This window comes from Micromonas pusilla (genome assembly GCF_000151265.4).
Source record: "Micromonas pusilla CCMP1545 genomic scaffold MICPUCscaffold_15, whole genome shotgun sequence".
Lineage (NCBI taxonomy): Eukaryota > Viridiplantae > Chlorophyta > Mamiellophyceae > Mamiellales > Mamiellaceae > Micromonas > Micromonas pusilla.
The window spans coordinates 647,492-671,341 of NW_003315896.1; the positions used below are offsets into that span (position 1 = coordinate 647,492).

Below are 23,850 nucleotides of genomic sequence, written 5' to 3' on the forward strand. Positions count from 1 at the left end.
ACGGCGTCCCGATCGTGATCGAGACGCCGGTCGTGCCGCTGAAGGAGGGGAACTACGTCCGCGGCGGCGCGCCAGCGAGCCCGTTCGCGGACGCAGACCTCCCCGTCGCGAAACCGCGGGATCGCTTCACCGCGGCGCAAAAGCGCGCGCTCGCGGACGCGGTGACGAGGTACTACTACTACATCGAGCACGGCGTGCGGACGGACGACACGATCGCGCCGATGAAGGAGGCGTGGTACGAGAAGATCATGGCGTCGACGCCTTCGGAGCCGAGCGGCGCGATGCCGCGCGAGACGTTCGCGCGTCTCCTCCGCGGGATGCTCGACGAGACGAGGGAGGACTACCTGCGCGCGATGAAGAAGTCGATCGTGGACTACGCGCTCGCGAACGCGAACGAGCGCGAGCGCTTAGACCTGACGTTGCTCACGAGCTTGATCCCGAGAGCGGGCGAGGTTTCGCGGCCGCACGATGAGCTGCCGTACGAGTGGCGCGCCAACGTGGAGGCGTCTCGCGAGGACGTCGCGTGGACGCTGCAGACGTTGAACCCGCACGCGCTCATCTTGAGCGAGACGTGGGAGACGAAATACGCGACGCGACGGTTCGTGGACGTGGACTCGGAGACGTTTCGCGCGTCGCTGCCCGTGGAGTCGACCGCCTTCGACGCGCACCAAACGGAGACGCGAGAGGCGTTGAAGAAGACGTTATGGAGCGAGTGGGTCGTCGAGACCGCGGCCGTGTTCAACGACGACCCGCCCGCGTGCGTGAACGGCGACGCGGACGCCTTCTACGAGTCCATCGCGACGCTGCAGTCGAACCAACTCCGCGGCTTGGTGCAAAAGAACGTCGACGCCTACGCGGCGTTTTTCGAATCGCACGACGTCTCGGACCGATTGACGACGTGCGATCCGCTGTCGACGATCCACGCGTGGTCCAAGCCCGCGGCGTTCGTCGTCCGCCTGAACCCGGACGTCGCCGCCGAAGAGCGCACGTCGTTCGACCCGCCGTTCGACGCGGTGACGGAGACGTGCGTCGCCGCGCTCGATCGCTTCGTCGCCGCCGCCGCGGGTGCGTTCTATATCACACTGGTCCCCATACGACCGCGCACGCGTGGTGAACGCCGTTCCTTAAGGACTTTTCCCGGTGCATCTCTCCGCCCACCCCTCGGTTTCAATACCCGCCCTCGGCGCCTTTCAACTCCACCTGACGCCTTTCAACTCCCACCCCGACAATCTCTAGGTTTCCCGAAAGCCGGCGCCGTCGACGACGCGACGACGAGCGCGGAGTGCGTCGGCGTCGTGGACTTGGACGACGCCACGATCGTTAACGCGCGAGACGTGGTGACGCGCGTCATGGAGAGGAACGCGATCGCGCCGCGCGCGCTCGCGAAGCTGTTCGATCCGTTCTTGGACCTCCTGACGCTCGACTTGGACGCGTTTTTGCAAAAGTTCAAGGAGAAGGATCGAAGCTTGGAGAAATACGCGGAGGAGATCGACGCGTATTTCGCCAAGGCGAGGGCGGTCCGCGCGACGTCGATGGACCACGTCCGCGCGGGCGCGTACGTCGTCGACGTCACCGCGCTGAAGACGACGCTCGTGGACGTCGCGACGAGGACGGCGAAGGCGCTGCTAGATCAAGTTCGAACCGCGTGTCTGGACGGGAACCGAAAAATAAACGCGGCGTACGCGTTCATGTCCGAAGAGGTTGTCAAAACGCCCACCACGAACGAGGAAGCGCTGAACCTTCGCAAGTACATCAAGAACTGCGAGGCGGAGGAGAAGGCGATCGGGTTGGAGATCAAGGCGAACAAAGCTCGCGACGCGTTTCTGGAGGGGTACTACCACGAAGCGCCGCAGGAAGATTTCGACGTCGCGATCGAGGCGTACGGCTGGCCGGCGAAGATGAAAGAGATCATGCGCGGCGCGTCGATCGAGTCCAAGAAAGCCGAGCGCGCGTTCGAGGACAAGCTCAAGAAGGAGCGCGCGGCGTTCCAGGAGAAGATCATGTCGTACAGGAACGAAGTCGACGACCTCGCCGCGGAGGGCGACGTCGCGAGACGCGCCGAGGTGGCGGAGATCGTCACGAAGCTCGCGGAGAACCTCGCGGCCGCGACGTCGTACGGCGAGGACCTCAACGTCAACGAGCGCTTGTTCGGGTGGGCGCCGACGAAGTTTAACCAGATCACGCAGTACGTCAACCGGTTGGAGCCGTACCGGAAGCTGTGGACCATCGCGAATGGGTTTTTCCGCAACTCGCAGCAGTGGCTCACGGGCGCGTTCTCCAAGCTCGACTACGAAGCCGTCGAAGAGGAAGTCTCGGACCACTCGCGCAACATCTTCAAGCTCGTCAAAGTGTTCAGCGGTCAGACCGGCGGGGATCGGCAGCCGGAGGCGCTGCGCGTCGCGCTCGCCGCGCAGGAGAAGCTCGAGTCGTTCAAGACGCACCTCCCGCTGATCGGCGCCGTGTGCAACCCGGGGTTGCGCGACCGGCACTGGGAGGCGATGACCGAGGTGATCGGCATCGCCGGGTTCACGCTGCAGAAGGACGAGTACACGTCGCTGCAGCGACTCATCGACAAGAACGTGCCGCAGCACCTCGCGAAGCTGATCGAGATCAGCGACTTCGCGTCCAGGGAGTGGAGCTTCGAGAAGACGCTCGACAAGATGCTCGTGGACTGGGAGGGTCTGTGCTTCGGCCTCAAGCCGTGGAAGGAGACGGGGACGTTCATCTTAGAGGGCGGCCCCATCGACGAAGCGCAGGCTCTGCTGGACGACCACATCGTGAAGACGCAGGCGATGCGCGCGTCGCCGTTCGCGAAGCCGTTCGTGGATCGCACGACGCCGTGGGAGGCGAAGCTCTTGCGGTTGCAAGACATCGTCGACCAGTGGCTCAAGTGCCAGGCGAAGTGGCTCTACCTCGAGCCCATCTTCGGGAGCGAGGAGATCATGAAGCAGATCCCGACGGAGGGCGCGGCGTTCATGTCCATGGACGCCACGTGGCGGCAGATTTGCTCGGACGTCCGCGCGACGCCGGAGGTGATCGCGTGCGCGGAGATGCCGGATCTGCTCGAGAAGCTCCAGGGCGCCAACGCGGAGCTCGACGTCGTGGAGAAGGGTCTGAACGACTTCCTCGACACGAAGAAGCTCGCGTTCCCGCGGTTCTTCTTCCTGTCCAACGACGAGCTCCTGGAGATTCTGTCCGAGGCGAAAGACCCGCTCAAGGTGCAGCCGTTCATGAAGAAGTGCTTCGAGGCGGTGAAGGAGGTGGAGTTCACGAAGGCGATCACGATGAAAGCCATGGTGTCCGTCGAGGGCGAGGTCGTGCCGCTGTCCAAAGAGATCGACCCCGCGGAGACGGGCGCGGTGGAGATGTGGATGCTCGAGTTCGAGGACGTCATGAAGGAGTCCATGCGCGAGGTCACCGCGAAGTCCATCGCGGAGTACGCCACCGTCTCGCGCGAAGAGTGGATTCTCAACTGGCCGGGTCAGGTCGTCATCGCGGGCTCGCAGGTGTACTGGACGAAAGAAGTCACCGACGCGATCGTCGCGGACGGCCCGAAGGGCCTCGCGGCGTACGGCGAGAAGAGCAACGCGAACTTGACCAACATCGTCAACATGGTGCGCGGCGAGCTGAGCAAGCTCGAGCGCGCGACGATGAGCGCGCTCGTGACCATCGACGTCCACGCGAGAGACGTCGTCGTGCAGATGGCGGAGGACGGCGTGAGCGACGCGCGCGACTTCAAGTGGCTCGCGCAGTTGAGGTACTTTTGGGAGGACGAGACGCTGCGCGTGAGGATGATCAACGCGGAGGCGCAGTACGGGTTCGAATACCTCGGGAACTCGTCGCGGTTGGTCATCACGCCGCTGACGGATCGGTGTTACCGGACGCTGATGGGCGCGATTCACCTCAACTTGGGCGGCGCGCCCGCGGGTCCCGCGGGGACGGGCAAGACGGAGACGACGAAGGATCTTTCGAAGGCGATCGCGATCCAGTGCGTCGTGTTCAACTGCTCGGACGGTTTGGATTACAAAGCGATGGGGAAGTTCTTCAAAGGCCTCGCCGCGTCCGGCGCGTGGGCGTGCTTCGACGAGTTCAACCGCATCGAGCTCGAGGTTTTATCCGTCGTGGCGCAGCAGGTGTTGTGCATCCAGCGCGCGGTCGCCGCGAAAGTGAAGACGTTCGAGTTTGAAGGCGTCGAACTGCGAATCATTCCCACCGCGAACGTGTTCATCACGATGAACCCCGGGTACGCCGGCCGCTCCGAGCTGCCGGATAACCTCAAGGCGTTGTTCCGCGACGTCGCGATGATGGTGCCGGATTACGCGATGATCGCGGAGATTATTCTCTACTCGTTCGGCTACCTCGAAGCGAGAGACATGGCTCGGAAGCTCGTGCAGACGTACCGCCTGTGCTCGGAACAGCTGTCGTCGCAGGATCACTACGACTACGGCATGCGCGCGGTGATCTCCGTGTTGAGAGCCGCGGGTAACCTGAAGCGGAAGTTCACGGAGGAGCGAGAGGACGTGCTCATGCTTCGCGCCATCACGGACGTGAACCTTCCAAAGTTTTTAGACCAAGACGTCCCGCTGTTCCGCGGCATCTTGAGCGACCTTTTCCCCGGCGTCGACCTCCCGGAGATTGACTACGACAACCTCCTCGCGGCGATGCGAAACAACACCAAGAAGGCGAATTTGCAGCCGCTGCCGAGCTTCGAGGAGAAGATCATTCAACTCTACGAGATGATCATCGTCCGGCACGGGTTGATGATCGTCGGCGAGTCGTTCGGGATGAAGTCCTCGTGCATCAGCGTGCTCGCGGGCGCGCTCGGCGAGCTCAACGAGAAAGGCCAGAACGGCGAGCAGAAGGTGAAGTACTACTGCATCAACCCGAAGAGCATCACGATGGGGCAGCTGTACGGCGCGGAGGACCCCGTCTCGAAAGAGTGGGCGGACGGCATCCTCGCGGTTACGTTTCGAAACGCCGCGAGGGATACCTCCCCGGACCGCAAGTGGGTCGTCTTCGACGGCCCCGTGGACGCCATCTGGATCGAAAACATGAACACCGTCCTCGACGACAACAAGAAGTTGTGCTTAAACAGCGGCGAGATCATCGCGATGCAGGGGCTCATGAACATGATCTTCGAAGTCGCGGACCTGGCCGTGGCGTCCCCCGCCACCGTCTCGCGGTGCGGGATGGTCTACGTCCAACCCTCGCTGCTCGGCTGGCGGCCGGTGTTCTTGTCCTGGCTCGACACGCTCCCGCCGACGCTGAACGAGCCGCAGAAGGAGCAGATCACCGGAATGTTCGACTGGCTCGTCCCGCCGTGCCTTCGCATCGCGACGAAGATGTGCAAGCAGCCGCAGCCGATGCAAGAGATCAACCTCGCGCAATCGCTCATGCGTCTCTACGAGTCTCTGCTCGACGAGTTCCGCGACGAAGAGAAAGTCGCGGAGATGAACAAGCTCATGCAGGCGGTGTGGCTCGACTCGCTGTTCTTGTTCGCGCTCGTGTGGTCCATAGGCGCGAGCGTGGACCAGGAGGGCAGGGTGAAGTTCGACGCGATGCTTCGACAGCTCCTCGCGGGCGACGTCCCCGAGGAGCTGAAGATTTGGATGACCGCGGAGCCGCGCAAAGTCACGAAGCTCATTCCGGACGCGAACGGCGCGACGGTGTACGACTTCGTGTTTGACAAGGCGACCGGGCAGTGGGCGAAGTGGACGGCGACGCAGGAGGACGCGCCGATCGCGGAGGAGGCGACGTACACGTCGATCATCGTCCCCACCGTGGACACGATTCGATACACGTATCTCATCGACACGTTCGTCCTCCATCAGAAAAACTTTCTCTTCGTCGGCCCCACGGGCACGGGAAAGACGGCGTACATCAAACAGCACGTCGCGAACGGTATTGACCCGGAGAAGTACTCGTACCTGTTCATGAACTTCAGCGCGCAGACGAGCGCGAACATGACGCAGGTGCGTCCTACACACTGGTCCCCATACGACCGCGTCGGCGTGGTGAACGCCGATCCTTAAGGACTTTGCCCGGCGCATCTCTCCGCCCAGCCCTCGGTTTCAATCCCCACCCTCGATGCCTTTCAACTCCATCTGACGCCTTTCAACTCCACCCCGACTTCGCTTTGCAGGACATCGTCGACGGGAAGATGGACAAGCGGAGGAAGGGGGTGTACGGGCCGCCGCCGGGGAAGAAGATGGTCGTCTTCGTGGACGACCTGAACATGCCGCAGGTGGAAGAGTACGGCGCGCAGCCGCCCATCGAGCTGCTGCGACAGTTCATGGACTACAGCGGGTGGTACGATCGCAAAGAGCTCGTGTTTCGAAAGCTCGTGGACACGCAGATCATCGCCGCGATGGGCCCGCCCGGCGGCGGGCGGAACAACGTCACGAACCGATACCTGCGGCACTTCAGCGTCGTGTGCGCGACGCCGTTCGACGGCGAGACGATGAGCAAAATCTTCGGCACGCTCGTCGACTGGTGGATAAAGAAGGAAGAGATCCCCGACGCCGCGGTCAAGCTCAAGACGAGGCTCGTGGACGCGACGATCGACCTGTACGAGACGGTGCAGCTCGAGCTCCTCCCCACGCCGATGAAGTCGCACTACACGTTTAACCTCCGAGACGTCTCGAAGGTGTTTCAGGGGATATGCTCGACGACGTCCGCGTCGATCGAGGACGCGCCGCAGCTCGCGCGACTGTGGGTGCACGAGTCTCTGCGCGTGTTCGCGGATCGACTCACGGACGAGCCGGACCGAGAGTGGTTCTTCGGGCTCGCGAAGCGCCTGACGGAGAAGCACTTCAAGTCTGCGGTGGGCGAGTTCAACAAAGTCTTCGCGCGGTTGGACGTCAACGAAGACGGCGAGATCGACGCGCACGAGCTCAGACGGCTGATGTTCGGCGACTTCATGGTCCCCGGGGCGGACCCGAAGATTTACGCGGAGCTGGACGACTTTGACCAGGTCGTGGACGTCGTCGGCGAGTACCTCTCCGATTTCAACTCGACGTCGAAAAAACCGATGCACTTGGTGTTGTTCCTATACGCGCTCGAGCACGTGTGCCGCATCTGCAGGATCATCTCTCAGCCCGGCGGGCACGCGCTGCTGGTCGGCGTCGGAGGGAGCGGGAGGCAGTCGCTCACGCGCCTCGCCGCGGTCATGGCGGACTTTAACGTCTTTCAGATCGCCATCAGTAAGTCCTACGGCAAGGCGGAGTGGCACGACGACCTGAAGAAGATGATGAAGATGGCGGGCGAGGCGAACAAAAATACCGTCTTCCTCTTCAGCGACACGCAAATCAATCACGAGTACTTCGTGGAGGACATCTCGAACATCCTGAACACCGCGGAGGTGCCGAACTTGATGGATAACAGCGACTACTCCACGATCTTCGAGAACATCCGCGGCAGGGCGAAGGCGGCGGGGATGGACGGCAGCAAAGACTTGATGCGAAATTTCTTCACGTCCGAGGTGAAGAAAAACTTGCACGTCGTCCTGTGCTTCTCCCCCGTCGGCGACGCGTTCCGCGAGCGCCTTCGCAAGTTCCCGTCGCTCGTGACGTGCACGACGATCGACTGGTTCAGCGCGTGGCCCGAGGACGCGCTCAAGAACGTCGCGACTGAGTTTTTGTCGGATGTCAACGTCCCCGACGAGATGAAAGCGCCGTTGTCTGACATGTGCGTCGCGATGCACAGCTCGGTGCACAAGCTCTCCTCGCGCTTCCTCAGCGAAGCGCGACGGCACTTCTACGTCACCCCGACGTCGTACTTGGAGCTCATAAGCTCGTACAAGGACCTCCTGAAGAAGAAACAGAACGAGGTGATGACGGTGCGGAAGCGATACGAAGTCGGCTTGGAAAAGCTCGTCGTCACGGAGCAATCCGTCGCGACGATGCAAGAGGAGCTCACCGCGTTGCAGCCCGAGCTCGAGAAGGCCACGGTCGAGACCGAAGCCGCGATGGTGACCATCGCCGCGGAGACGGTGGAGGCGGACAAGATCAAAGAAGTCGTCGCGAAGGACGAGGCGACGGCGTCGGAGGAGGCGGCGCGCGTCAAGGCTATCAAAGAGGAGTGCGAGGGCGACCTCGCCGAGGCGATGCCGCTTCTTAACGCCGCGATCGCCGCGCTGGACACGCTGACGAAGAACGACATCACGGAGGTGAAGGGCATGAAAGCGCCGCCGCCCGCGGTGAAGCTCGTCATGAAGGCGGTGTGCATCTGCAAGGGCGTGAAACCCGTGCGCATGAAGGACCCGGACACGGGGAAGATGGGGAACGATTACTGGGAGGCGTCGAAGAAGATGCTCATGAACGACAAGTTTTTGGACTCCCTTCGCTCGTACGACAAGGACAACATCAAGCCGAAGATCATCAAAGAGATCCGACCGATCATCAAGAAGCCCGAGTTCGCGCCGGAGAAGATCAAGAAAGCCTCCATGGCTGCGTACGGCTTATGCTGCTGGGTCCGAGCGATGGAGGCGTACGACCGCGTCGCGAAAGTCGTCGGCCCGAAGAAGATCGCCCTCGCCGGCGCCGAGTCCGACCTCGCGATCGTCATGGAGCAGCTCAAGGTGAAGCAAGACGAGCTGCAAAAGGTGGTGGACAAAGTCCAGGCCCTGAACGACGATCTGAAGGGGAAGCAAGACACGAAAGCGCAGCTCGAGGCGGACGTGGAGATGTGCAAAGTCAAGCTCGAGCGCGCGCGGAAGCTCATCGACGGCTTGGGCGGCGAGAAGGTCCGATGGACCGCCGCCGCGAAGAAGCTCGTGATCGACTACGACGCGCTCACCGGCGACATCCTCCTCTCCTCCGGGTGCATATCGTACCTCGGCGCGTTCACCGCGACGTACCGAGAGGAGACGACCGCGCGGTGGGTACAGCTGGCGGAGGCTGGCGGGATTCCGTGCGACCCCAAGTACGCGCTCGTCAACGTGCTCGGTGACCAGGTGAAAATTCGCCAGTGGAACATCCAAGGCCTTCCGAAGGATAACTTCAGCGCGGAGAACGGCGTGATGCTCGACTTTGGCCGGCGCTGGCCGCTGTTCATCGACCCGCAAGGTCAGGCGAACAAGTGGATCCGGTCCATGGAGGAGGAGCGCGGGTTGATATCCATCAAGCTCTCAGACGCGGACTACATGCGCACGCTTGAAAACGCGTTGCAGTTTGGCAAACCCGTGCTCCTCGAGAACGTCGGCGAGAGCCTCGACGCGTCGCTCGAGCCGCTGCTATTGAAGCAGACGTTCAAACAAGGCGGCGCGCTGTGCATCAAGCTCGGCGACGCGACCGTGGAGTACAACAAAGAGTTTTCCTTCTACATCACCACGAAGATGCGCAACCCGCACTACGCGCCCGAGCTGTGCACGAAGGTTTCTCTGCTCAACATGATGATCACCCCGGACGGTCTCGAGGATCAGCTCTTGGGCGTGATCGTCGGCAAGGAGCGTCCGGACCTCGCGGAGGAGAAGAATCAGCTCATCATCGCGGGCGCGGCGAATAAGAAGCAGCTCAAGGAGATCGAGGATCAGATTTTGAAGGTGCTGTCGTCGTCGGAGGGGAACATCTTGGAGGACGAGGGCGCGGTGAAAATTCTCAGCGCGTCGAAGGTTTTGTCGGATGAAATCTCCGAGAAGCAAAAAGTCGCGGACGAGACGGAGGCGGCGATCGACGAAACCCGCGCCGGGTACCGCCCGCTCGCGAAGCACAGCAGCATCATGTTCTTCTGCGTCGTCGACCTCGCGAACATAGGCGACATGTACCAGTACTCGCTCCAGTGGTTCACGGATTTATTCATCCGCGGCATCGACGACGCGGAGCTCTCCGTGGACGTTCCGACGAGGCTGAAGAACATCACGTCGCACTTCACGTTCTTCCTGTACGTCAACGTGTGTCGGTCGCTGTTTGAGAAGGATAAGCTCCTGTACGCCTTCTTGATCGCGACGAAGATTTTGCTCGCGGACGACGGCGGCGCCGGCGCCGAGGAGGTTGAAAAGGTGCGCGCGAAAGTCGCGGAGGAGGAAGCCGCGGCGCGAGAGAAGATTCGCCTCGGCGAAGAAGCGCTCGATAAGCTCCGCGACGCCATCGCGGCCGAGCGCGCGAACCCCGAGGGCGGGTCCGACGACGAGGGCGAGCGCCTGAGGGAGCTCGAGGAGGAGCTCGAGGAGGACAAGAAGGCGCACAAGGACGTCGTCGCGGCGGTGGAAGAGGAGGTTGACGCGATGCGCCGCCGCGTCGCCGTCGCGGAGGAGGACCACGCGAAGAGAGAGGCGATGAAGATCGACGGCGAGGAGCTGCGATTCTTCCTCACCGGCGGGATCTCCACGGGCGAGAACGCGATCGCGAACCCGGCGCCGGAGTGGCTGAGCGATAAGGCGTGGGGCGAGCTCCTTCGATCGCGGGACCTTCCCGGGATGCGCGCCAAGGTGCGTTCTATACACTGGTCCCCATACGACCGCGTCGGCGTGGTGAACGCCGATCCTTAAGGACTTTGCCCGGCGTGTCTCTCCGCCCACCCCTCGCTTTCAATCCTCGCCCTCGGCGCCTTTCAACTCCACCTGACGCCTATGAACTCCACCCCGACGTTCGCTTGTATAGAACGGCCCTAAGGGGGATCTCGTCGCGGACGTCATCGCGGATCCGAGCCGATGGAAGGTGCTGTACGACTCGACGGAGCCGCAGAGCGTCGCGTTCCCGGAACCGTGGCACGAGCAGCTCGCGCCGCTGCAGAGGATGATCGTCCTGCGCGCGTTCCGCCCCGATAAGGTTGTCCCCGCGATCACCGACTACGTATCCGACGTCATGGGTCGGAGGTACGTCGAGCCGTTGCCGTTTGACCTGGGCGCGTGCTTCGAGGACTCCTCCCCGGGCGTGCCTCTGGTGTTCGTGTTGTCCGCGGGCTCGGACCCGATGGCGAACCTGCTCACGTTCGCGGCGTCTCGGAATAACACGCGCGTCGAGGCGGTCAGTCTGGGTCAAGGCCAGGGCCCGACCGCGATCAGGCTCATCGAGCAGGCGATGCGCGAGGGGTTCTGGGTCATCTTGCAAAACTGCCACCTCGCGGCGTCGTTCATGGCGGAGTTGGAGCAAGTTTGCGAGATCAAGATCAAGCAAAAGGTGAAGAAGTTGTCCGAGGTGGATCCCGAGGCGGCCGCGGCCGCCGACGCGGAGGAGGACAGCGAGAGCGAGGGCGACGGCGAGGGCGACGGCGGCGACGCCGACGCCGCCGCCGACGCCGCCGCCGGCGAAGGCGTCATCCATCCAAAATTCAGGCTCTGGCTGACGTCGTACCCGTCGCCGATATTCCCGATATCGATCCTGGAGAACAGCGTGAAGATGACGAACGAAGCGCCGAAGGGTTTGCGAGCCGGTCTGCTCCGCACGTTCACGTCCGATCCTCTGTCCGACCCGGAGTTTTACGAGTCGTGCTCGAAACCCGAGGCGTGGCGAAAGATGGTCTTCGGCCTCGCGTTTTTCCACTCGTACATGCAAGAGCGTCGAAAGTACGGCGCCATCGGATTTAACATCCCGTACGAGTTCAACGAGAACGATCTACGAATTTCGATTCGACAGCTGAAGATGTTCTTGGACGAGTACGAGGAGGTGCCGTACGACACGCTGTCGTACACGTGCGGCGAGTGCAACTACGGCGGCAAAGTCACGGATGGGCACGATCGCGTTACAGTCGAGTGCATCTTAAAGCTCTTCTATTGCCCCGAAATTTTGACCGACGGGTACGCCTTCTCGGACAGCGGCCTGTACAGAGCCCCGGAGCACGGCGAGTACCAGTCGTACCTGGACTACGTCAACACCCTGCCCCTGATCGCCGCCGCGGAGGTGTACGGCTTCCACGCCAACGCGGACATCACGAAGGACGTTTTGGACACGGAGTCGACGCTCGACGCGTTCATGATGACCCAGTCGCGCGACGAGAGCGGCGGCGGGAAATCCGCCGAGGAGGTGATCGGCGAGGTCGCCGCGGATCTGATCGAGCGCCTGCCACCGAACTTCGACATCGAGCTCGCGGAGAAGGCGTACCCGGTGGAGTACTACGAGAGCATGAACACGGTGCTGACGCAGGAGCTCGGTAGGGTGAACGTGTTGCTGACGGTGATTCGCAACTCGCTCGTGAACTTGGGCAAGGCGGTGAAGGGCCTCGTGCTCATGAGCGACGAGCTCGATAAGGTTGGCAAGGCGCTGTACGACGGCAAGGTGCCCGCGAAGTGGCTGAAGAAGTCGTTCCCGTCGCTGAAGCCGCTGGGGTCGTACTTTAGGGAGGTGGTGGAGAGAGTGGCGTTTTTCCGCAAGTGGGTGGACGAGGGGATCCCGTCGACGTTTCCTCTGTACGCGTTTTTCTTCACGCAGGCGTTTCTCACCGGGTCGAAGCAAAATTACGCGCGGAAGCACAAGGTGGAGATCGACAAGGTGGACTTCGACTACCAAGTCCTCGACGGCGACGAGTCGTCGTTCACGACGAAGCCCGAGGACGGGGTGTACTGCTTCGGGATGCACCTCGACGGCGCCGCGTGGTCCCCCGCGGAGCGCTCGCTGTGCGAGTCCGAGCCCAAGGTGCTGTACTGCCCCGCGCCGGGGGTGCACATGATGCCCGCGCAGGTGAAGGACTTTAAGAAGTACACGCACTACAGCTGTCCGCTGTATAAGACCGCGGACAGACGAGGGATCTTGTCCACGACGGGGCACTCGACGAATTTCGTGATGGACATTCGAATGCCGTGCTCGCAAGGGAACGATCACTGGATCCGACGCGGCGCGTGCCTGCTCCTGTCGCTGAAGGATTAATTACTAATAAGAGATGAACGAGGAGGAACGGGAAGCGAACGACAACTAGTATGTTAACCAACCGCGGACGTCCGATCGATCGACGTCCGCCGGTGAACCCTAGACAGACTGTAATGTATTTACCGTTGTAGATCTACGAGTATTAAACGACCGAAGTCACCGAGCAACGCGTACGTCGCGCGCGTTGATCGCGGTGCGGACGTCGCTCGTCGAACACGCGACCCGAGCCGAGATCTCGAACTCGATCTCGATCTCGATCGATCCCCCCGCCGCCGTCCCGTCGCGCCGCGTCCTCCGCGCCGCCCGCCCGCCCCAACTCTAGTTATTTATTTTGACGCCCGCGACGACGCGCTCGCCGCGGCCGCCATCGCGGCGGCGGTCAGCATCTCCCGCGCCCGTCGCGCGTCGCCCCCCACGCGCATGACGATGAAGATCACGTAGGCCATCACGAACATGAAGACGATCACGGTGGTGTTCCTCGCCGTCTTCGCCGCCAACAGCGCCGTCTTATTCTTCCCGAACCGCCTCACGCCGAAACTCTCTCGCCGTAAACTCTCGCGCTTGATCAACGACATCGACCCGAGGTCGTCCGAGCTGCTGTTCGGCGACAGCGTCCCGAGGGACTCGAACGCGGAGTCCTCCATGTCTTTGAGGTCGTCGCCGTACTGCTCGTAGTGCGCGTTGATGGCCCGCTTGTGCATCATCCTTCTCAACACGTCCGGGGGTTTCAACAGAACCTCCGATTTCGACGTCCCGCCAATCTCCGGCGGGATGTGCTCGCGCGCGACGCCAATCTTCTCGAAGTGCGCGGCCGCGCTGCCGGACAGCACGACGAACTTCTCGCGCGCCGTCTCCGTGATGAAATACTTTCCGATGCTCCACGCGAAGTTGAACAACGCGGGAGAGTGCGCGATGACGAAAGCGCTGAACGGCTCCGGGTGGAACTGCGCCGCGGCGAGCTGCGACGCGACGGCTTTGATGACGCTCGCGGTCCACATCGTCATCCCGAGCTTCCCGGTGTCGATGATGAAGATGGACGCCTGATCCGCGAGTCGATACGACGGCTCGCATATGGCGTACTCGTAAAAGAGATTCACCGCCTTCCACGACCACGGCTTCGGCACCGCGTTGAACGCCTTCATCGTCTTATTGTTCGGGAGTAAGACGCACGCCGCGGGGTGGTGCTCCGTCGCCTCCATGAAGTTCCACAGCGCTAAGCCTTGCTCGCCGCACTCGGAGATGATTCGCTCGCGCGACGCCGGGGAGTCGTACGCGGGGTTCACGAAACCCTGCGCGGGGGGAAAGCGCTTCGCGAATCGGACGAGGAACATCCGGAGGTACGCCGCCGCGCCGGTTTTTTTGGACTCCGCGACGTCCGCGTACGCCTCCGGGAACGGCTTGTCGATGTTGTAGTATATGGAGTCTTTGCACCCGCGCAGGAGCCGCGAGAGGAAGCGATGCGACGCCACCTCGAGCTCGAGCTCGGGGCCTTCGAACATTCGAAGCATGAAGTGGTACACCTTGCTCTTCAGCACGTCCGCGATGCATCTTCGCAGGTGATGCATCTTCGCCTCCGTGCTGAGCTTCGTGCAGTCCGGCCTCCCCTTGGACGCGTCCAGGTTGATGTCCCGCGCGCACGCCTCCATGATCTCTCGGTACTGCTTCGCCGTCCACTCTCCCACCTCCCACGGGAACATCGGCATCCCCTGCATCATCGTCTTCTGCTCCGGGACCATGAGCGGCTCTTCCTCCTCGCTCGGCGCGGTCTCCGGGACTTTCGGGCCGCTCCACTCGATCGCGTCCATGGCTTCGTGCCACGCGCCAACCTGCGTCGGGACGTTGGACTCGAGCTCCGCGATCAGCTCTTTCTTCGCCTGCTTCTTCGTCGGCGACTTGACCGCGGGCTTCTTCCCTGTCCCGTCGCCCGCGCCGCCCGCCGGGCCGTCGGCGTCCGCCTTGGGCTTACCCCCGCAGCACGCGAACCCCATCTCGGCGGCGAGTTTCGCTCACGCCGTTCGGGGGGGAGGGGGGGGGGGGGAAGCGCGCGGGCGCGGCGACGGGCGATCGGATACGGTCCGCGATCGATCCGTCCGACGTTTCGATGAGGTTTGCGCGCGCTGAAATCGATTGTGATCACGCGCGGTCGATCGCGCGCGAGCGAGTCGCGCGCGCCGCGCGTCGGACGCGTCGACGTTCCGCGGGAGCGACGCGCGAACGCGGACGGCGCGGGGGCGACGCGCGTCCTCTCCGCGACGGCGGAAGTGGCGCGCCCTCGCGCGCGAAGTCGAACTCTCCGCGGGCAGCGGTCGGTACACCGCAGACCGCACCCAGCCGCCGCGCCGCTTCGAGCGGTCGAGGCCTCGCGAGCGACGAACGGAAGCGGAAGCGGGACGGGCGGAATCGGAAGCGGTTGAGCGTTTCAGAAGACAGCCGCGACTGAGGCTACGGGCTAACTCCTCGTTACATCTGTCGCTACCGCGTCCGTCCACTCTGTCGGAACACCCCGCCGCGCTTCTCGCGCGTATTCTGTAGGCGTCCCGGTGAGAGACGAACGTCGCGACGACGCGCCCGTCGCGGTCGCGCCAACGCCCCGCCGCCGAACCTCCTAAAAACTTCGCACGCCGAAAATTGAAAAACTGAAAAACTGATGAAAAATGCAAGTGCGCTCGCGCCCCCGCGCTCGATCGCGCGAACGGGTAAATCACGAAGGGGACGCCGACGATGTCGCCGGTTTTAAGTCCACGCCTTCGGTCACCGTACCCGCCGCGTGCGATCGGCGCCGTCGCGTAGCTCTCGATGGTCTCGATGATGCGCCGCGCGCGTCACGAAACGTCGCGTCGCGCCAATGCCGCCGACGCCGACGCTCACGCGCGCGGAAGCGGCATCGCCGTCGTGGGCAGCCCGCCGGGTCCGACGACGTCGACGCGCGCGAACGGGTTACTCTTCACCCGGAGGCGGCGGCGGCGGCGGGTACCCGAAGTCACGCTGCTCCCCCGGCGGGTTGCGTTGCTCCTCGAAGAGACCCTGCCCCAACGTCTTATGCACGTTGAGCGACTGCCCCAAGAACCGAATCCGGTGCGTCGCGACCGCGGACATGACGAGCGCGGGAACCGCGAGGAGGAAGCCGATCAGCGCGAGCGCGAGCGCGACGTCCGCCTTCTGCTCGATCCACTCGTGCTCCTCGTGCCCCGCGCCGTCGTTCTTGTTCCGTATGTCGGGGTGGAGTTGAAAGGCGTCAGATGGAGTTGAAAGGCATCGAGGGCGGGGATTGAAACCGAGGGGTGGGCGGAGAGAAAGGCTGGCAAAAGTCCTTAAGGATCGGCGTTCACCACGCCAACGCGGTCGTATGGGGACCAGTGTAAGGAGAACGCACCTTGTTGGGATTGCCGACGTAGACGGTGGTCGTGTTCTCGTACTTGTACGTCGTCGTCATCGTCGCCGCGAGCGCGTCGTGCTGCGCTTTCAGGGCGTTAAACTTGACGACCATCGCGTTGAGCTCGGCGCGGAACGTCGCGCGCTCGATCTCCGCGTACGTCTTTCGCTTGCCGGACAGCGTGTAGTACTGCTGCCCGACGCCTTTTCGCGTCGTGGCTTCGGATTCGAAGATGAAAGCGGGCGCCGTGGACGCGAGCTTGACCGACGCGAGGCCCGCGTTCGCGAGCGCTTTCACGGCGGAGGAGACGCCGTAGAACCCAAACTCCGGGAGCATCGCCTGACCTTCGTCCGAGAGCAGGAACTGCGCGAACGCCTTGACCGCGGCGCCGGAGCGCCCCATCGACGTGAGGTCTTTTCGAACGTACAGATACGAAAAAGTCGTGATCGGCCACGTCAAGGCTCCGGGCTTATTCATGAGCGACACCGCGGACCAGTCCGCCTGCGCGCTCGAGGGCAAGGTCACGTAGGCTGTCACGCCCGCGACGTCCGCTTGGGAAGACTTCAGGTACCGTCCCGCGGCGTTTTTGAGCTCGACTTCGGAGAGACCGGCGGCGATGCCATGCCCGCTGTCGAGATAGCCGATCGCGAATTGGTTCGACTGGAGGTACGTCGTCATTCCGCCGCTGCCTTCGACCGCGTGCGTCCTGGCCGGCCACGTGATCGTGCTGCCGGTCAGCGTCCACGCGCTACTGCACGCGAGGTTGAGGTACTGCGTGGAGAGCGACGTGGACGACGAGCCGTGCGTTCGATGCGCGACTTTAATCGCGGCGCCCGCGGGAGGGTTGAACCCCGGGTTCGCAGCCTTGATGTCCGCGTGGTCCCAGGTGTTGATGTCCGTCTTAAAAATCTTCGCGAGCGTGCACGCGTCGAGCTTGATCTCGCCGTACGACGACGGCACGGAGTGAAAGAACGAGATCGTTCCGAGCTGGAAAGGCACGTGAATGAACGGCTTCGAGTTGGTGTTCGTGAGAAACGTCCAATCGGCGCTCGAGAATGGGATATCGCCGCTTCCGAAGTGATTCCAGGGCACGAACGCCGGCGAGTTCACGATCGTGCCGGAGGAACAGCTCCCGATGAACTCGCACTGGCCCGTGCTCGAGCCGACGGCGCGGTAAGACATCGACATCGGCACGCGCGCGCGCTCTTCGAGGATGTCCATGACTTTCCAAAAAACCTTCTGCGGGTTCGTCGTCCCGGAGCCGTGAAGCTGCACGACCTCGTTGTACTGCAAGTCCAGGATCTGCGTCTTGATCGACGCGACGTCGGTGACGATCTTCGCGCGCTCGTAGTCCGCGTACGCGGTGCGTTTCCCGGAGAAGACGTAGTCGCCCTGGCCCTCGCCCTTTCGCGTGGAGGACTCGGACTCGAACGTCCACGCCGTCGGCGACCCGCCGGGGGCGAGTCCGTCGACGGCGTCGCGCGCCTTCTTCAGAAGCGAGGTCGACTCCGGAGACGCGAGAGTTCCCGTGCCGACGGGGAGGGGGTAAAACCCAAACTCCGCGGGCATGCGCTGGCCTTCCTCGCTCAAGATGAACTGCGCGAAGGCTTTGAGAAGCGCGCCGCTGGCGTCCTTGAGGTAACTCGGGTCGGTGTCGATGTACATGTACGAGAAGGTGCATATCGGAAACGACCCTCCGCCTTGGTTCATGAGCGTCACGTCGTGCCAGGAGCGCTTGAACGCGTCCACGATGGTGTTTGGGGCGGCCGCGTTCGCGGGATTGAGCGGAGAGGCCGCGTCCGAGGCGGCGGCGGTGATCGCCGCCGCGGCCGCGGCGGGGATGTCCGCCTCCTTCGACGAGATAAACGTTCCGTCCTTGGCGGAGACCTTGACTTCGCTCGCGCCGACGGCGTGCCCGTGCCCCGAGTCGATGTACGCGATCGCGTACGGGTTCGCCGCGAGGTACCCGGACACGCCGCCGGAGCCCTGCGCGTACACCACGGATCCGGACGCCGCGGGGGCGGTGTACTCCCAGTCCGGGCACTTGCGCGCGCCCGTCGTCGATCCGACGGCGAGCGCGGCAGTCGTCGAGCACGTCCCCGGGCCGCCCGATCCGGTGCCGAGCTTCCATGCGTACGCGCACCCGGCGCCCGCGGTGCTGAGGTACAACGCGGTGAGCGTCGTGGACGACGACCCGTTCTCGCGCGCGACCACTTTGATCGGCTGCCCCGCGGGCGGGGAAAACCCGGGGTTCAACGCGAGAATGTCCGCGTGGTCCCACGTCGTGATGAGCCGCTGAAAGATCCCTGACAGCACGCATCGGTCGAGATTGAGCGCGCGCGTGGACGCGGGGAGGTCGTCCGCGGGGACGGAGTGGAACACGCCGATCGCGCCGATCATGAAAGGGACGTGCATGAATGGACGCGCGGGAGCCGTCGTCGAGATGGCGGCGTGATCGGCCGAGCTGAACGGGATGTCTCCGCTGCCGAAGTGCGTCGCCGGTTTCCCGGCGTTGGAGGCGTCTTGCGTCCAGTCAGAGCCGCAGTCGCCCTTGAACTCGCACTGGCCCGTGCTCGAGCCTGATCGGGAGAGAGGACGCGAGAGGGGACGAATGATGTTATTTTTTTCTCGGAACGAGCGAGGGATCTGCTTTCGAGAAAAAGGTAATTAATCTTTCGGGATCGTCGGCGCGGGGGACGCGCGCGCGGACGCACCGACGGCGCGATACGTCATCGTCAGCGGCTTCTTCGACCGCTCCTCGAGGATGTCCATGACTTTCCAGAACAGCTTCGACGGGTTCGTCGTCCCGGACCCGTGCAGCTCGAGAACCTCGGTCGCGCCGCCGTGGACCGTTACGATCGCCGATGCCGCGCCGAGGACGGGGACGGGGACGACGGCGGCGCACGCGAACGCGACGAGAAGCGCGTAGACGCGCGCGGCGCCGCCCGCGCGGGGCGTCATCGCGAGCGCGGCGACGACGCGAGATAGGAGAGAGATACGAGACGCGCGACGCCGAACGCGAGGGTCGCGGGTCGCGGTCGCGCGGTCGCGCGCGCGCGGCGATGTCGTTGTCGTTGCACGAACCACTGCCGACGCGATGCCGTCATGATGCGTCACAGCACGTGAATATACCGTAACTCGGAGCGGAGCTCTTATGAGCCATTCCATACAAAATATCGTTCAGTTGAAAGGGAACACGATCAAGTGTTGAAACCGAGCGGTGGGTGAAACACTTTGCACCTATTAAAAACTGAACGCGTCCGCGCGCCTCGCCGAGCGCGCGTCTTCGCTCCCTGTCGCGTCTCACTCATCGAGCGCGGGCAACACGACCCCGACGCACGTCCCGAACCCGATCCGCACCCCCTCTCGCGTGACCGCCGCGCCGGTGATGACGACCTCGTCGCCGTCCTCCAAATACGCTCGCGTGGCTCCCGACCCGTCGCCGATCGCGACGCGTCTCGCGCCGTCTTCGGTGAGCTCGAGCAAACACCCGGGCGTGCCCTCTCCCTTCGGCGCGGATATCGTCCCGGTGCCTAACAAGTCGCCGGGGCGAAGGTTACACCCCGTGGACGTGTGCTGCGCGATCATCTGCGCCGGGGTCCAGTACAGATGCCGCAGGTTGCTGCGCGCGACGGGCGCGCGCGGCGGCGGCGGCGACGGCGACGCCGACGCCGACGCCGTCTCCGACGCCGCGCCGCCCGGGGGAGTCTCGCCGCTCTCGCGTCGCCGCCCCGCGCCGCCGCTCGCGTTCGCGTTCGCGTTCGCGTTCGCGCGCACGCGCACCTCCAAGCTGACGTCCAACGCGTGCCTGAGGGTCGAGGGTCCACACGAGCGATGATATCGGGGTGAGGTTCAAAGGCGTCAGATGGCGTTGAAAGGCGTCGAGGTGTGTCGGGATTGAACGCAAGGGGTGGGCGCAGAGATGCGCCGGGAAACGTCCTTAAGGATCGGCGTTCACCACGCCAACGCGGTCGTACGGGGACCAGTGTGACACGTGCCTATCGTCCTCCACCAGATACGGCAACGGCTTCCTCAAATCTTGCGCCGGCGCCGCGCACCGCGCGTCCTCCAACGCGAGCGCGGTGACGACCCACGGACTGTCGTCGCGCATGTACACGTGGAGGTTCGGTATTGGTTAGTACTATTCAGTAATCGATGACGTGGACTATCGTGCGGTGGTGAGTGGCCGTGGATAGATGACGTGGACGATCGTGCGGTGGTGAGCGGCCGCGCACCTGATCGTCGTCGCGAACGACTTGCTCGCGAACGGCCCCAGAGGGACGTACTCCCACCTCTGCACGTCCCTCGCCGACCAGTCGTTCAGCAGACAGTACCCGAACACGTGCTCGCTCGCGTCGGCGATCTTGATCGGGACCCCGAGCTCGTTCCCGGCGCCGCCGACGAAGACGCCGACCTCGAGCTCGAAGTCGAGCTTCGCCGTCGGCGCGTACGTCGTCTGAGGGTCGTTCCGTGCGGAGTCGAAAGGCATCAGAAGCGGAGTTGAAAGGTGTCAGAAGCGGAGTTGAAAGGCGTCGAGGGCGGGGATTGAAACCGTGGGGTAGGCGGAGAGAAACGCCGGGCGAGAAAGTCCTTAAGGATCGGCGTTCACCACGCCAACGCAGTCGTATGGGGACCGGCGTGACTAGGAGGACGCGCCTCGGACGTTCCGCCGCTCGACGACGACGACGCGTCTTTCAATATCTGCCCCCTCGGCCGAACGATGTTCGTCCCCGAGCACACGACGCTGGACGCGCGGCCGTGGTACCCCACCGGCAGCGCCGCCCAGTTCTCGTTGAGCGCGTTCGAAGCCCCGCGAAACATCGTCCCGACGTTCGTCGCGTGCTCTCTCGACGCGTAAAAGTCGGTAAAGTCGCCGACGTCGCACGGCATTCGCATCTCGACGTCTTCCATCTTGTACAAGCACATCCCGGTGACGTCGTAGGGCGCGCGCAGGTTCCGGACGCCGGGGATGGGATGCAAGGCGAGCAACGCCTGGAGGCGCGCGCGCATCGCGCGCCACGTCTTCGCCCCCGCGCGCATCAGCGGCGTCAACGTTCCGCTCGAGAAGATGGAGGAACGATCGAATCCGATCGGATACCGCCGCGTCACCACGTACGCTCCCGGGACGTCCAGGAGCCACGGGGACTTGTGCTCGCACAGCTTGCGGTCGCCCACGACGTGCAGGTCCTCGCTCGCGAGCCACGAGAGGTCGAGCACGCGCGACCCGATCGCGACGCCGACGCGCGCGCGAACGGCGTCGAGCTTCGACAGCCCGCGATCGGGCTTGACGACGAAGACGCCGTAGGGGAGGTTCTGGATGGGGAAGTCGGAGCCCGCGGCGTCGGGGACGAAGGTCTCGAGGGGTGCGGGGTCGGCGCGCGGGGAGGAAGCCGCATATGGCGACGTGGGCTCCGTCGGTTCCGGCTCCATCGTCCGTCGCGAACGAGCGAAGGACGGACGGACGACGCGGACGATGGACGATGGGCAATGCGGGAGCGCCGCGCGGAAAACGCGAGTTGACAGTGTGAGAGTGTTCGCTTACAGCGTTTCGCATCGCGACGATCGGGAAACGCCTTTCAACGCGTCGTCTTTCAACGAAGAACTCGCCCTCTTTTGAAACCGGGTCGTCGGTCGAACAGATTTTTCCTCGATTCGCGGAAAGGCCTCGTCAGGTCGCGTCTCCCGCGCGGTACGAACACGACGAACTCCGACGCACGCGCGCGTCGCCGGCACACACGCCCGCGCACGCACGCGACGCGCGACACGCACACGAAACCCTTAGAAAGCCGACACCGCGATGGCGTCCAAACGCATTTGCAAGGAGTTGCAGGTGCGCGAACGTCGCGTCGTCTCCGCCGCGCCCGTAGGTTTTCTCCCTCGCGCGCGCGTCGATCGCGCGTCGAAGAGAAGGACGCGAGCGAGCGACGCGCGAGGAGAGAGAAAACGAAGTCGTCGATTTCGCCGTCTCGACCCTCCCTCCGTCTTCGCCCTCCCCCGCGCGTCTCCGCGCGCGCTCCGACGCCATCGCTCACGCGTTCGTCTCCTCGCCCCTCTCCGCGTGAACTCCAGGACCTCCAAAAAGACCCGCCGACGTCGTGCAGCGCGGGACCGAGGGCGGACGACGACATCTTTCACTGGGACGCGACGATCATCGGTCCCGCGGACTCGCCGTACCAGGGCGGACTCTTCTTCGTCGCCATCCACGTGCGTCCTCCGCCCTACTAGCTAGGGTCCCTCCCTCCCCTCTCCGGTCCCTCCCTCCCTCCCTCGCGTCGCGTCGCGTCGCGTCGTTCCTCCCTCGCCCGTCGCGCGCACCGCGCTCGCGATCGCCCGCCGCGGCGATCGCGGCGCGGCGGCGACGGGGGCAGCGGCGCGCGGATCTGAGCGACTCGCCTCCTTGGTTTTTTCGCGTCCGTCCGTCGCACGTTTCGCCGCTGACCTTCCCTTCCCTCCCTCCGCGTCTTCCCTCCCTCCTCCCCTCGCGCCCCCCCCCCCCGCATTCTTCCCTCGCAGTTCCCTCCGGACTATCCGTTCAAGCCGCCAAAGGTGAACTTCAAAACGCGCGTGTATCATCCGAACGTGAATAGCCAAGGGAGCATCTGCTTGGACATACTAAAGGAGCAGTGGAGCCCCGCGCTGACGATCTCGAAAGTCCTCCTGTCCATCTGCTCGCTGCTCACGGATCCGAACCCGGACGATCCGCTCGTGCCGGAGATCGCGCAGATCTACAAGACCGATCGGGGGCGGTACGAGGAGCTGGCGAAGGAGTGGACGCGCAAGTACGCCATGTGATGAGAAGACGCGGTTCTTCCCCGGATCGATCGAGCGAGCGATCCGTCGATTAAAAAAATGTGAACAACGGAGGAAGACGAAGACGACGACGACGACGACGACGAGACGCGACGGGAGCGGGCATCGCGCGGGCGCAGGCATCGCGGCGGCGGACGCGTGGACGAACTGATGGGGTGGGAGAACGAGGAGGCTAGGAGACTGAACAGAGCGGCGGCGGGGCGTTCGACGACGACGACGACGCGGGGCGAACGGATCGAACGAATGAGTACGTTGAATGATTTCTTCGTTCGCCGCGCGTCGCGGACCGACGAGCGTCGCCGCGCGGGGGCGCGGTCTTCTCCGGCGGAGGACTTGGAGTGAGAGCGGCGACGCGCGCGCGCGCGGAGGGAGACGACGAGAAGGAGGAAGTGGTCGTCCTCGACGTCGGCGTGGGGAGAGCGCGTTGCCGTAAGAGAAGAGACGTAAAAACACGCGCGACGCGACCGACGCGACGACGATAGACGACTACGCTACGACTGGACTCAACTTTATCTTCCCCGAACACGACACGTCATCGTCAAACAGCCGACGCGCGCGCGACCTCGCACGCCGCCGCTCGTCATGGCGCTCGTCCTCGGTGGTAACGCGCGCGTCGCCCGCGCGCCGCGCGCCGTCGTCGCGGCGAAGAAGACGCGAAAGACCGTCGGCGCGGCGCGATGCCGCGCGTCGTCGTCGTCGTCGTCGTCGTCCGACGACGACGCCGTCGTCGTCGCTTCTGTCGGCACGACGACGACGACATCGTGGATCGATCGCGCGAAGGGCGTCGCGACCGCCGCGTGCGCCGCCGCCGCGCTCCTCGTCTCCTCCCCCGCCGCGCACGCGGAGCTCAACGCGCGAGAGGCGAAT

The 23,850-nt window shown here is 63.9% G+C and overlaps 6 protein-coding genes across 6 annotated transcripts in view; 3 read left to right on the top strand and 3 right to left on the bottom strand.

The window, feature by feature from the left end:
• Nucleotides 1-248: 248 nt before the first annotated feature.
• Nucleotides 249-12,923, top strand: DHC6 (flagellar inner arm dynein heavy chain; the record flags this gene model as incomplete). The annotated part of the gene is made up of 6 exons (XM_003063671.1): nucleotides 249-1,065; nucleotides 1,333-5,972; nucleotides 6,143-9,997; nucleotides 10,265-10,426; nucleotides 10,599-11,125; nucleotides 11,273-12,923. The coding sequence occupies 6 exons, from the start codon at nucleotides 249-251 to the stop codon at nucleotides 12,798-12,800; spliced, it is 11,529 nt and encodes a 3,842-aa protein (XP_003063717.1). The 3' UTR covers nucleotides 12,801-12,923.
• Nucleotides 12,924-13,126: 203 nt separating this feature from the next.
• MICPUCDRAFT_43078 (uncharacterized protein) lies at nucleotides 13,127-14,788 on the bottom strand (the record flags this gene model as incomplete). The annotated part of the gene is made up of 1 exon (XM_003063835.1): nucleotides 13,127-14,788. The coding sequence occupies one exon, from the start codon at nucleotides 14,786-14,788 to the stop codon at nucleotides 13,127-13,129; it is 1,662 nt and encodes a 553-aa protein (XP_003063881.1).
• Nucleotides 14,789-15,234: 446 nt separating this feature from the next.
• On the bottom strand, nucleotides 15,235-19,235 carry MICPUCDRAFT_49017 (ATP-binding cassette superfamily). The gene is made up of 3 exons (XM_003063836.1): nucleotides 18,888-19,235; nucleotides 16,174-18,752; nucleotides 15,235-16,001 (listed from the first exon to the last, which is right to left on the bottom strand). Exons 1-3 carry the CDS (start codon nucleotides 19,132-19,134, stop codon nucleotides 15,738-15,740), a joined length of 3,090 nt encoding a protein of 1,029 aa, XP_003063882.1. The 5' UTR covers nucleotides 19,135-19,235; the 3' UTR covers nucleotides 15,235-15,737.
• A 160-nt stretch (nucleotides 19,236-19,395) lies between these two features.
• On the bottom strand, nucleotides 19,396-21,650 carry MICPUCDRAFT_30014 (uncharacterized protein). Its single transcript, XM_003063837.1, has 6 exons — nucleotides 21,290-21,650; nucleotides 20,855-21,232; nucleotides 20,826-20,829; nucleotides 20,409-20,629; nucleotides 20,168-20,270; nucleotides 19,396-19,977 (listed from the first exon to the last, which is right to left on the bottom strand). The coding sequence occupies exons 1-6, from the start codon at nucleotides 21,601-21,603 to the stop codon at nucleotides 19,477-19,479; spliced, it is 1,521 nt and encodes a 506-aa protein (XP_003063883.1). The 5' UTR covers nucleotides 21,604-21,650; the 3' UTR covers nucleotides 19,396-19,476.
• Nucleotides 21,651-21,917: 267 nt separating this feature from the next.
• Nucleotides 21,918-23,428, top strand: MICPUCDRAFT_36703 (uncharacterized protein). The gene is made up of 3 exons (XM_003063672.1): nucleotides 21,918-22,003; nucleotides 22,243-22,377; nucleotides 22,687-23,428. Exons 1-3 carry the CDS (start codon nucleotides 21,971-21,973, stop codon nucleotides 22,963-22,965), a joined length of 447 nt encoding a protein of 148 aa, XP_003063718.1. The 5' UTR covers nucleotides 21,918-21,970; the 3' UTR covers nucleotides 22,966-23,428.
• Nucleotides 23,429-23,565: 137 nt separating this feature from the next.
• MICPUCDRAFT_65966 (uncharacterized protein) overlaps nucleotides 23,566-23,850 on the top strand; it is a gene marked incomplete at both ends in the record, with an annotated part of 1,970 nt that continues 1,685 nt past the window's right edge. Inside the window, one exon of the mRNA XM_003063673.1 lies at nucleotides 23,566-23,763. Coding sequence (XP_003063719.1) covers nucleotides 23,566-23,763 — 198 coding nt within the window. The remainder of the gene's footprint in view (nucleotides 23,764-23,850) is intronic.